At 34.3% G+C, this 12,936-nt stretch overlaps 1 protein-coding gene across 1 annotated transcript; it reads left to right on the top strand.

Moving 5' to 3' along the window:
* Positions 1–1,699: 1,699 nt before the first annotated feature.
* KERA (keratocan) lies at positions 1,700–9,208 on the top strand. Its single transcript, XM_008004228.3, has 3 exons — positions 1,700–1,981; positions 3,428–4,321; positions 8,180–9,208. Exons 2-3 carry the CDS (start codon positions 3,436–3,438, stop codon positions 8,350–8,352), a joined length of 1,059 nt encoding a protein of 352 aa, XP_008002419.1. The 5' UTR covers positions 1,700–1,981; positions 3,428–3,435; the 3' UTR covers positions 8,353–9,208.
* Positions 9,209–12,936: the final 3,728 nt, after the last annotated feature.

Here is a 12,936-nt window from a genome sequence, read left to right as displayed (position 1 = left end):
AGAGTGATGTCAGAACAACTAAGACAAACATTTAATAAAAGGGGATGGGTCAGTATGGTCCAAGGCCAAGTGTGCTTAACACTAAAAGACTTGAACAGCTTAGTAAATGTGAAGATCATTGCTGATTTTTTGTCAGAACCATTTTAGGGAAGCAGAATTAGAAGTCATATTTTGGTTGGCAGATCATGAGTGGAATGGTGAAGAGGAAACAGATTGGAAGCAGCCAGTATGCTACTCTAATTTTCCTACAATGAACATGTAGCAACATTTGTGTAAGAAAATTATAAAATGACTAAAATCAGTTTGGCTAAAAAAATTAACAGTAAGACAATAGCTGGAAGAGGGCTATGCAGATTTGAAGATCATCTGTTGTTTAAATCGCGAGGATTTAGGAAAAGAAAAGAGAGGGAGAAGAAATGCAACAGAGAGAGGAGACAATTGTTATGAGAAAGTAAATAACACTTGGTTGTCTTCTTAAAATGTGATGTGAGTACACCTACATACCTATAGGAGTAGTAAAAAATCATGTCAAAATAGGATCTTAATCTATAAAAGCCCTTAAATATGAAGGCATTTTCCAGTTGAGAGTGTAGGGCTAATTCCAAAGTAAGGTGATTATTTCTGTAATCGTCTATAACAAACTAGACCTAACCCTGTGAAGCAATCCATTACTGTTTTATAGATGACAAAACTGAACTCTAATTGACCCTTCTATGGTTAGGAGAGAGGACAGAGGTGGTTCACAAAAGGTCTTCTGAATCCAATGCTTACTCCTTTTCACCGTGCTCTTTGACAATACTCATGTGAGCTGTTAAATGAGTCATATAGCATTCACTGAAGCTAGAATAAGACAGATTTTGAAAAACAAAAGCGTAACAATCAATAACACCTACAGAATAACACCTATAGAATAACACGTAAATGAGATATTTTTTTGTTTGCATCTTTTCTCAAGAGGCATAATTTTTTTTCATCAAATATCAGAAGTGGAGGACACACTAGTTTAGATATGTGTTAAAGAAAAAAGTAGCGGTGTAACAGAATGTCTCATAAGGGACTATATGCAAAATATGTGTTATATTATAATGAATAAAAAAATTATCCCACCTTAGCAGGTACTTGGAATAAATTGTTATTTCTTTTAACAATTAGGGATACAAAAATTATTTCTCTGAAACAAAGCATAATACCAAGATTAGCAACAAAATCAGGTAGCACTTTCCAGATATCACGTTTAAATTTTTCAAATGCATATATTTATTTATTTTTCCCTTAATCAAACACTTTACAGCATCTATTTTATATCAGAAACAGATAAAATATGTCCATATAAACAGAAGACATTGGCTTTTAATTATTTGTATTCAATTTTTAAGAAATGATCATCTAGGGAAAATGTTTTAAAATCTTTTAAAATATCTTTTTGTTATACTTGAAATTAAAACTGTCTTCAGGTGCCTGTTGGTAAATAAGGTCTGGATATCAGTACATAACAACATGTACTGATGAACTGAACTGTGAATTAGGAATGAAAATTGTCTAGAATTTTTTTATGGGTTCTTAGGATTAAAGTAAGAATTTCCTTTGCTGGCTTGTGTAGGCACTGGGATTCTGTGGTTGTTGGAGGGGTTAAATTTGGATATACTAGTGCATATATATTACAGAGGATTCATAAAAACACGACAGTGGAGCCTGGGTCAATCCATTACCATGTACAAGCAGTAACCAATAGAAAAGGAAGAAGAAGATCCAAGGAGGCTGAGGTAAGCAGTCTTCTGAAGCCCTGTCAAAGTGGAAACAATAGATCAAAGGTGTTCATAGTGAATGGTACGAGTAGGTTTCACTGTTTCTCACAGCAGGCTTGACAGCTTAAAGTAAAAACAAATTATTTTTGTCAAAGATTTTTTTTTTTCTCTTAAGTGATTTTTAGCAAACTTCAGACTCAGACACAGGACTCAACGGTGTATTCCTGGAAGGCAAGGTAAACTATTTTGCACTTTTAAAAACTCTTAAAGTTAAGCATGCAAAGTACTTATTCAACAGATGCAGGGTTACAACTTCAATAACTAAACCAAAACTCTATTCTGAAAAAGAAAAAAAAATAATGTTTCTTTGTTGGAACATGGCCAGAGCAGCGTTCTGCAATCCTAGAAAATTTGACAGCTTGCAGAAGCAGCTCTGCACTTGTTTTATGCAATTTAATGGCAAAATTGAATGATCAGCATTTCACAAATGAAGTTGACTTTATCTTTTCCTAAGGAATCAGTAAAATTTATTTTGTCCTATTATCAATCAGTTCAATAAATGTACATTGGTCAGAATGTTACTGATATATATATATAAATATATATGTAACATATTTATGCTATAAATAATTGGTTAAAATATATTATATATGTATATTTCCTGTTAAAATAATTATTTGTACCAAAAATCTTTGATGATCAGTGGGGAGGGTTTGTGTGTTTTAAATGTACCAAATATTAGTAAATGCTAACCTACTTTCTGTTAGCCACACTGATAATGTGAATATAAAGAAATTCTCTACCTGTATCCTAAATATGTTTTTTGGTTGTTTTTGTTTCTTATCAACCATAATAATGCCATAGTTGAATACAATACTCAAGTACTTGTGCTATACATCACAATGTATTCAACTCTATATAATAAACTCTATCTCTATATATACATATATACACATATGTAGAGACAGAATATATATATTCTCTGAGGGTGAGTGGAGAGAGAGAGAGAGAATTGATAATTCAGTAGCTTGGCTGAACAGCTTAATTGTGTGCTTAAAATTATAGACATCTTCCCCCACCCTCAAAAAACTTACCTAAGAAGTTGAGCTACAGAATAACAGATGAATCACACTTTTATTCAGATCCTAGAACCTTCCTTCACCATAAAGTGCTAAAATGTTCTTTGATCTCTTCATTCCTTTGGTTCAAGGGCCAAAAAGGCCTAGGGAATCTCATCCAGATGTTCTCCTCATTTAGGAGTAAAAGTAAAAGCATATGCCTTCCTCGCAGGAACAACACAGATTCCCAGTTTGAGTTTTAAAAAGATCACTTTTTTGTACTCTAGTATTCAACTACTGGTTTCAGTTCAGTTCTTTAAATTAAATAGCTTGAAATGGAAAAACACTTAGAGCTGCTAAAATTTTCTTTCCATTTCTCAGCTTTTATTGTGATTGAGTTACAACCAGAAAGCTACAAGTTGGTGAATTATTCTCACTGTTTGCAAAATGCTTTGCAAATGGTGCCTACTAATTAATGTATATTGATTAAGATCTGTGTATGAAATGTTGACATATTTTCACCTCTTCCCTGAAGAAGCAATGTTTCCTGATCATTTTGATGTATAAAATTATCTAAAGGTCAAGATCTTCAAATATCTAACAGTTGTGTTCCTTTTTCTGTAGGTGCTATAATGGCAGGCACAATCTGTTTCATCTTGTGGGTGTTATTCATAACAGACACTGTGTGGACTAGAAGTGTGAGGCAGGTCTATGAAGTACACGATTCAGATGATTGGACTATTCATGACTTCGAGTGTCCCGTGGAATGTTTCTGCCCACCCAGTTTTCCTACTGCTTTATATTGTGAAAATAGAGGCCTCAAAGAAATTCCTGCTATTCCTTCAAGAATTTGGTATCTTTATCTTCAAAACAACCTGATAGAAACCATTCCTGAAAAGCCATTTGAGAATGCCACCCAGTTAAGATGGATAAATCTAAACAAGAACAAAATAACCAACTATGGAATTGAAAAAGGAGCCCTAAGCCAGCTAAAGAAGTTGCTCTTCTTATTTCTGGAAGATAATGAGCTAGAGGAGGTACCTTCTCCATTGCCAAGAAGTTTAGAACAATTACAATTAGCTAGAAATAAGGTGTCCAGAATTCCTCAAGGGACTTTCAGCAATCTGGAGAACCTGACCCTTCTTGACCTACAGAACAATAAATTAGTGGACAATGCCTTTCAAAGAGACACTTTTAAAGGACTCAAGAACCTCATGCAGCTAAACATGGCCAAGAATGCCCTGAGGAATATGCCTCCAAGATTACCAGCCAATACAATGCAATTGTTTTTAGACAACAATTCCATTGAAGGAATACCAGAAAATTATTTTAATGTGATTCCTAAAGTGGCCTTTTTGAGACTAAATCACAACAAATTATCAGATGAGGGTCTCCCATCAAGAGGATTTGATGTATCATCAATTCTAGATCTTCAGCTGTCACACAATCAACTCACAAAGGTTCCCCGAATCAGTGCTCATCTGCAGCACCTTCACCTTGATCATAACAAAATTAAAAGTAAGTAACCTGCAGGGTACGTCTTTGACTAAACGGCTCATGGTCATTAAACGTATCTTTATCTTCACTAAAAAGAGCAAGTGTGTTGCCCCCTCCCCCACTAATGTTCCTTTACAGTTTTAGTGTGTTTTCAATTTTCAGTATTAAATTTTTGTCTATACACAGAGAGTCTTAATGAACCAAGAAGCCCAAATCTTCAAACTGAAGACTAAAAAGTGGACTTGAGTCATCTACAGAGGACTATTATCCATTAGAGAAACTAAATGCCTCTATCTTCTTTTACTCCAGGAGATTCCAATATTTCTGCCCCATTGGGTAGGTTTATTTAAGAAACCATATCAGGCACAAACAACCTCACAACTAGTAATAAAGAAAATATGATTTAAGAGGTATTAGGAAGGCATCTCTGTCCTGAACACTATATGACAGCTGATGCCTGAAACTCTCCTAATTGGAGTCTCTAATTAAACTCCCCTAATTACATTGGGAGTCTCAAAAGAGTGTGTGAAGGCTGGTGACTCCACCCCCAGGATTTCTGATTCAGTAGACATAGAATGAGACTTGAGAATGTTCATCTCTAACAGCCTTCCAGTTGATATTCTGGGAACTACACATTGAGAACTACTACTATAGTTTAAGGCTTTATTAATTAAAATGGAAAGAAATTTCCCTGGTAGTTAGGACTTATAGGCATTAGGCAGGTAGAATACTCTCTTCTTTCCTGGAAAGAACTTTTCATAAAAGAGTGACAGAGGAACGCAAAGTTTTTGGAGGCAGGGACATCATCAAGAGAAGAAGTGATTATAAAAAGCAGGTGCTGGACACATTAGAGACAAACTTGGCTTCTTCACAATTATGCGACCAGGCTGGATTTGGTGTAAAAATGGGTCCAGCCACAGGGAGACAATACCTAGCCTGACATTTATCTATGCATCTTCAACCTCAGAGTAGACCCTTTAAAAATAACTTTGAGGAGATTTCTCCAGGACAACCTAAGAAAATGCATTCCAAAAGTGAGATTCAGTCAAGATAGTTTGTAAGAGAATAACAAAGATAGTTTGTCAAAAGGTTGTGTTGCCTGGGTATTACTCACTAAAGCTTTTTAAGCAAATAATCACATAAACATACAATTTATAGGAACAGACTATTTTTCCACTGGGTACTGCTCAGTTATTTAATACTTTTTTTTTTTTTATTTGGTGGGGGGAGTTAAATAACAGTGTACTTGAGCCTACAATCCAGGAATTAAATGGCAGCTTGCCACCACAGCAGTTATTTTTCCATGGTGATGAAATGTATTGTTTAAGCCTGTAGTCAAAAACAAAAGATGCAACAGAAAAAAAAATGTTAAGAGATGAATCTGTTTAGCTGAATCAGAAAAACAACAATATTATCCTAAATACATAATTTTTTCTGACGAGTGTTCTTGGCTTCTACAGGTATATTACAGGTACGTTCCTTAAAAGCCCCACGTACAATTGATGTGGGAAGTAAACTTCAAGTGACTCCACATAGAGCCCTTGCTTACGAATTAGGCATTTCATCCTGAGCATTTGTGAATTAGGGTGTTTAAGAGTGAGGTAGCAACATTTAAAATACAGTTGAGAAGTATAAGACTTTAGTTTATAGAGTATTATGTCTGTAGTATAGACCCACCTTTTAGAGTTTTATCAAAGTGTTTTATCATATATTTCTATCATTCTCAAATCTTAGTGTGCATCAGAATCACTTGGAGATCTTGTAAACTCAGGCTGCTGTTTTCCACCCCCAGAATTTCTGACTTGCTAGGTCAGAGATTGGGCCTCACAGTTTAGTCCCCAGTTATTAATAGTATTCATGTTGCTGGCTCACGATTTGAGAACTACTATTTAATCCTTGCAAGAAACTTGTGTGATATTATTAGGAATTTCTGAAGAAAGAGAAACTGAACATCAGCTAGGGGAGGATATTTGCCCAAGGACAAAGGGTAAATGCAATAGCCAAAACCTGAGCCTAAAGTGTTTTTGTGTTTTCACTCATACAGTATAATAACAATACTTTCCTTCAGTGTCAGGAATGCAAAATTTAAAAAAATTCTATCAGTAGAACAGCAACAAAGAGAAATCTAGTTATTTACTTTTTAATGTAGATATCAAATTTTGTTATTTCAATATTTAAGAATATAAATATAAGAGTTTCCCTGGAGGGAATTATTGACATAATAAAATCACACTGTGTCAAAACTGTTTAAGTACTTGCTGCTTCTTGCCGCATAATCTACTCTGGCTGTAACAAAGTATTCTCCAAGAAACATACCTCTTCTATGAAAAGTCATCAAAATTTACAAGACGGTGAACTTGTCTCAAGCAATATGATGGAAATATTTATTCTTCTGAAAACTTTCAGGGATTTAAGATTAGGTAAAAATGTTATTTACTCAACTACATTGTTTTCTGGTGTTCCCTGAGAAACAGTGTAATTTATGAAAACGTAATTAAATTTAGAATACTTCTTTTTTATATTCATTTGTTCAGACATACACTGATTATGGGACATGAGCTTGATGAGGATAAGGGGATTGCACATTGAAAGGGACATATTCTCTTGGGCAAGAGACCCATGGTAGAAATAGAAAGAATAGGCCAGGTCTCAGCTCTGCCACTTACTTGCTGAAGTACATTGTGTACATTTCCTTATTTCTCCGAACCAGAATTCCCACAAATGCCCAGGTAGGGAGAATGATAATATTGCCTGATAAAGCCTGTGAGATGATCACGTGATACATGAATGTATGTAAAAAAAGAGAACCTGACTTTTAACAACTAAACTGCTATTCAAATGAGTCATTATTTTTATTAAATTCATTTTACAAAATGGCATAAATTCAAAGCAAAGCAACCTTGCTGGAAACATAAAATTATTCACTACAATATGAGTCTGTATAAAACAATAGACCATAGAGGAGGGGCATTGTCCAAGTTCAGTGGGTCTACTCAGGGAAGATCTCTTGTTTGGAATGGTTTTGAAAAGGAATTTAAAGGCAATATATGGATTCATGGTTGAAATCAGCTTTTACAGACTTCCCTGAATTTTGCTAGTTTAACTGGCCTTCTCTCCTGAATGTTCCTAAATCTCAGCATAGTCACTGGTGCCAAGGGCTTTGATCCAAGGCAGGTGCACAATTACCACCATCCTAACCATGTGAAAAGGCTGCTGGGATATTTTCTGGCTTGAGTTCTTTGTCATTCAATTCTTGGCAAAATTTTTATTTCCAATTAAGTAAACTTGAAGATGAAGATTCAAGTTTGTTTTCTGTATTGCTTATATAATGTTATGTTAATTGTACTTTTAAAATCATGTTATGTACACTATTTTGCATCTTTTAAGGTAATTTTCAAGCATTTTCTTTTATATTAGATTGATTTTCTACTTACCCATCCAGGATCCATCCATCCACTTTTGTACTTACCCATTCTTTCAGTCCCAAATCTGAATTGTTGTCTCCACCTCTGATGCCCTCAATCCTACCTACAGCAATCTAAATGTGCTTTATCTTACCTGCAAGTTTAGAAAACAAGTGATGTCTTATACCCCTTTGTTTCTATCACAGATCTTAACAGTATTTCCTTACTAGTGCTCTATACTAAGTAGCAGAACATGGACTGAGATGACTGTAAGTTTGCTGAACATTTGTTTGGGGTTACTTTTATGAAGCTGATAGGCACAATCTCTCACTGATGCAAATGTTTTGTATAACCACCATTTTCAAGTATTAGGCCACTAAGCCCTCCATAGGACCGTGGCATTAGTTTTTTGGTCTTCCCACTGTTAGTTTCTCTTGTGTTCCAATTCATTCATCTATGCTCTTTGTCTCTGTAGGTGTGAATGTCTCTGTAATATGTCCCAGCCCATCCACACTGCCTGCAGAACGAGATTCCTTCAGTTATGGACCTCATCTTCGCTACCTCCGTCTGGATGGAAACGAAATCAAACCACCAGTCCCAATGGCTTTAATGACCTGCTTCAGACTTCTGCAGGCTGTCATTATTTAAACACATTCTCACCAAATCTAAGATTAGTTTAATAAGCTAATGTTTCTGACATGAAATGTGGTTACCATTAATAGGCTTAGGACACAAGTCATATTCCCCATTGCTCTCGGCCACCATTTTCATTTGTGCAGTGTATTTTTTTCTATTCAAAGATGCTTTTGCCAGTTACATGCAGCACAGTCTGCATTAATTTGCTTTTCTTTTAATTAATAAAACAGACACAGAGTTAAGATAGCTTATCAACTCAAAGATAGTTTTATTTTGGTATCTTCCATAGCTTATTAACACTAAATAACACAATTATATTCTTATATAATAAAAAGAACATATTTGTGTATCTTTAAAATTACTTATGCAGATACCATAATTTACAGTATAAATGTAATAATCAAACAGGAGGAGAATGACCTGAAGAAAATGAGAAAATAAGATATTTCTTAATTGTAATCATAATAAAATAATTGCAGATTGCTCAGTAACTTTCAGCAGTACAAGTTTGATATTTAGCTTGAGGATGGGTATGGAATGAATCAAATACTTAATCACTAAATAATTCTTGTTATTTAATATCAAATAATGAAACAGTAATCATTTCTAGTTCATTACCATTTCTTGTAGCTGTTGTTTTTAGATATAGTCCACTGTATTCTTATAAGTTCTAAATTCTATGTTTATTATAATGCATTTCTTGTGGAATCTTAGTGTTTTAACATTTGAAATCCATTTAAATTGCAAATTGTTCTTCATATTTCATTGTGGTTTTTGGATTTTCTAAATAAAAATATTGAGTGCTTTCTAACAAAACAGAATATTTCAAAGACAGCAAGCTTAACTGAAGAACATGTTTTAATAAAAATGTGTTACAGTAAAAAATTATTTTCACTTTCTGGCATAAATATATGCAAAAATGTTTACTCCTACCTTCATTTTCTTTTTCTTCCAGAAAACACAAAAAAAATGTTATTCTAATCACTTGACATAATATTTCGATTTTTGTGAAGTAAAAAAAAAAAAAAAAACAGAATTTCATGAAGCAACAAAGTGCCATGTTCTTTACATTAGCCTTCTGACTTTGCAAGCATATGCTATAAGCAATCTGTATATAAAGACAAATGTATGCCTTTATATATATTTTTCTAACAATATTCTTAAAAATTCTACAAATCTGGCATGTTTCCACAGAAAAATGATTATATATATTTGTAAAACACTAGGTTAAAAATGTCCAATAGTTTACTTCAAAGCCTCTTAGAAACTTAATATGCTCTTTTATAATGTAAATTTCCAAGAAAATAATATAATATGCAACTATGCTTTTATACCAAACTTATTTGAGGGTGAAGAAGAACCAATCCTTGCTATAAACTTATACCAAACTTATTACTTATTTTTACACCAAAACTTATTTGAGAGTGAGGAAGGAGAACCAATCAACAAACTTTGAACATAGTTTTTAAAATGCTGACTGAAAGTAATAAATCAATTCAATGGACATTAACAAAAAGAAAAATGTTTTAAATGACCTCAAAGCACATAAATAAAATTATAAAAATTATGTCATAAAATAGAAGTAAGCAGATATCATTAGACTGAGAAAAAAATACGTAAAGGGGAACATAACCTTAAATATTTGCGAATATGTCATTTGAAAAGGGCCCAGAACATATGCCAAGAAGTCCCAAAATGAAGAGTAGAACATAGGAGTAAAATTGATAAGAAGCCATATTTTGGCTCTAGTTAAGAAAGAATTTTCTAATAGTTGTTCCAAGTCAGCCGGCAATGGAATTAACTTTTCTTGAGGTAGAGTTACCCACCTCTGGAATTCTTCAAACAGTGAATAAGTGATAATTCAAGAGGAAGAGTATAAAATAGCATCCTAATGTGGAAGCAACATTGTCGTGAAATGTTTCTCCAAGAACTTTTCAACTCTAAGAATTTACTACATTCCCTCCTTCTTTAAATTTAAGTATTTATTGAGTACCATATATATGACTGTACTACATACAGATGAAATAATACTGTTTATGGTTTATTCTACAGTGAGACACAAGTTAACTGAAAATCACAAAAAATATATACAATTTCATATGTGATAAATATTAACAGAGAGCTGCATGCTGCAAAAGAATTAATAATAGTGATGTGAGAGAAGGATTCCCTAAAGAAATAATGATTAAGGAAACATATAAAAGATTAAAAGTATTTAGCAGCACAAGGTAGAAGGGAAGAATATTCCACACAGAATTTAAAGATTCTAATCCTTAAGAACAATTTGAAAGTCACTGAAGAGTTTTAAATCATAAGGGATTATTTTCATTGTAGAGTAACATCATGCAGCAGTAAAGAACACTAACATTGAAGCTAAAGTTGCTGAGTTCAAATCCCAGCTTTGCCACTTACTGGCTTCATATCCTGGACAGAACCTTTAAATTATGTATGCTTCAGTGTTCCCTTATCCGTAAAATGGAGACAGGTAATGGCACCTACCATATGGTGAGGATTAAATGAGTTAGAAGATGTAAAATCCCTCGAACAGCACTTGACCCATGGTAAATACTAAGTAAGTGTTATTTATTATTATTGTTGTGTGCATGTGTATGTTTCTCCTTGGCACTCTGAGTAGAACAGTTTGGAGGGAACCAAAACTAAATGTTCAGAGATTGGTTAGAATTTCAGTCTTAGAGTACAAGCTAGAAAAATATAAAAAGGAAGTTTGGATTACAAGGTTCTGGTGGAATTAGAGAGAAGTGGACAAATGTGAGAGTATTAGGAGGTAAAATTGTCAAGACTTGGTGGCAGATTGTACAAAGGGGAGTGAGAGGAATGAGGGTATTAAAGTGTCTGGCTTGCATGACAGGATAGATGGTAGTGTACTTTCTAGTAGAGACACATTTAGAAAGAATTTAGATTCATCCAGAAGAAGATGTCGTATAAGTTCTTGAATGAGATCTGGATGAATATATAAACATGTAGATACAATTTTCTAGATTTTGTTAATCTATTCAATAATTTGGAAGAATGTTGCACTTAAACATTAATACTCCCATGAGGTAAGACTGGTCAGGGACAGGGAACAGATTAGGAGAATATAGACATCATTCTGAGTATTGATAAGTGAAGTTAAGGGTAATGGAATCACTTTCTTCATACAATTTTTTTTGACATACGTACAAAGCTACTGTAGTTTCCCTGAAGCTTTCAAATGATATGCTGTTCTCTTTCTTGATGTTACATACAATGTGACTATCATTCTTAAAACTCAGGAGTAATAACTAGGAGCTAAGTTGGAGCCATTTTGTAAATTATGGCTCTTATAAATGTTCAATCCATCATTTAATGGACCTACTTAAAATACAAAACAAAACAAAACAAAATATTATCTATAATCTTTCCATGTAAATATCATAAATTTAATTCATAAGCAAGCAAAAAGGGCACAGATAGAAGAAAAGAAATATACAAGGATAGACTGAGCAATTTATTTGCAAAAGATATTTTTAAAAATTAAGACAGATTTTTGGTGGTAAAAGCATTGCAACAGAATTATTTTATTTAACTTCTCCAAATACCCTTAAGAAAAACCTAGATAGGACAAATGGTATGGTGGAAAAAAATTCCAGATGACATCTTTGATAAGACTGGTGTCAAAGAATTCAGTAAATCATCAAAATAATTGAGCGTAAAATATGTGTGTGTGTGTGTGTGTGTGTAAGAGGTGGGAAGAAATATGTGTTTCTCCTACTCTCACACACTCAAAAGAACACTTTACCTCTGGTCACCAAAATGTGAGGGAATTTCTCCCCACCCACCAAAAACTAATTCTCTAGAAGACAGAAACTAGGTGTTCCATAATTCAATTCAACTCTGGAACTACCTACCTGGAGACAGGGTCAGATCTCACAGGTTAAGGGTTTAGTCCCACAAAACTGCCCCAGTTCCCAACTTCAGATGTCAAAGGCAAATAGATTTTCACCTACACGTCTGACCAACCAGCTATAAATTGGAGTTTCCACAAGCCCCTCATCAGGTTTGATTAATTTGCTAGGGTAGCTCACAGAGTAAGGGAACCACTTTACTTACTTTTATAGATTTATTATAAAAGATATTACAAAGGATACAGATGAACAGCCAGATGGGAGAGATGTATAGGATAAGTATATAAAAAGGGGCATGGAGCCTCATGGCACCTCCAGGTGCTCAGCAAACTGGAAGCTCTGGGACTGCGTGCTTAAGGGTTTTTATGGTGTCTTCATTATGTTGGCATAATTGATTGCATCACTGGCCATTAGTGGTCAACTCAACCTTAAGCCTCTCTTTCCTCACCAATGGTCGTGGCAGATGAAAGTTTAAACTCTTGCAAACCAGTTGTTTCCTGGGCAACTAGCCTCCATCCAGAGGCTACCAAGGAGTTGCCTCATTAGAACAAAAGATGCTTCAATCACCCAGGATATATCAAAGGATTTAGGAGCTCTGTATCAGGTGTTCGTATCATTCAGAAAATTACAGACCAGGTGCGGTGGCTCATGCCTGCAATCCCAGCACTTTGGGAGGCCGAGGCGGGCGGATCACGAGGTCAGGAGATCA

The sequence above is a fragment of the Chlorocebus sabaeus genome, chromosome 11 (assembly GCF_047675955.1).
Source record: "Chlorocebus sabaeus isolate Y175 chromosome 11, mChlSab1.0.hap1, whole genome shotgun sequence".
NCBI lineage: Eukaryota > Metazoa > Chordata > Mammalia > Primates > Cercopithecidae > Chlorocebus > Chlorocebus sabaeus.
This window is presented reverse-complemented; position numbering and strand designations above follow the sequence as displayed.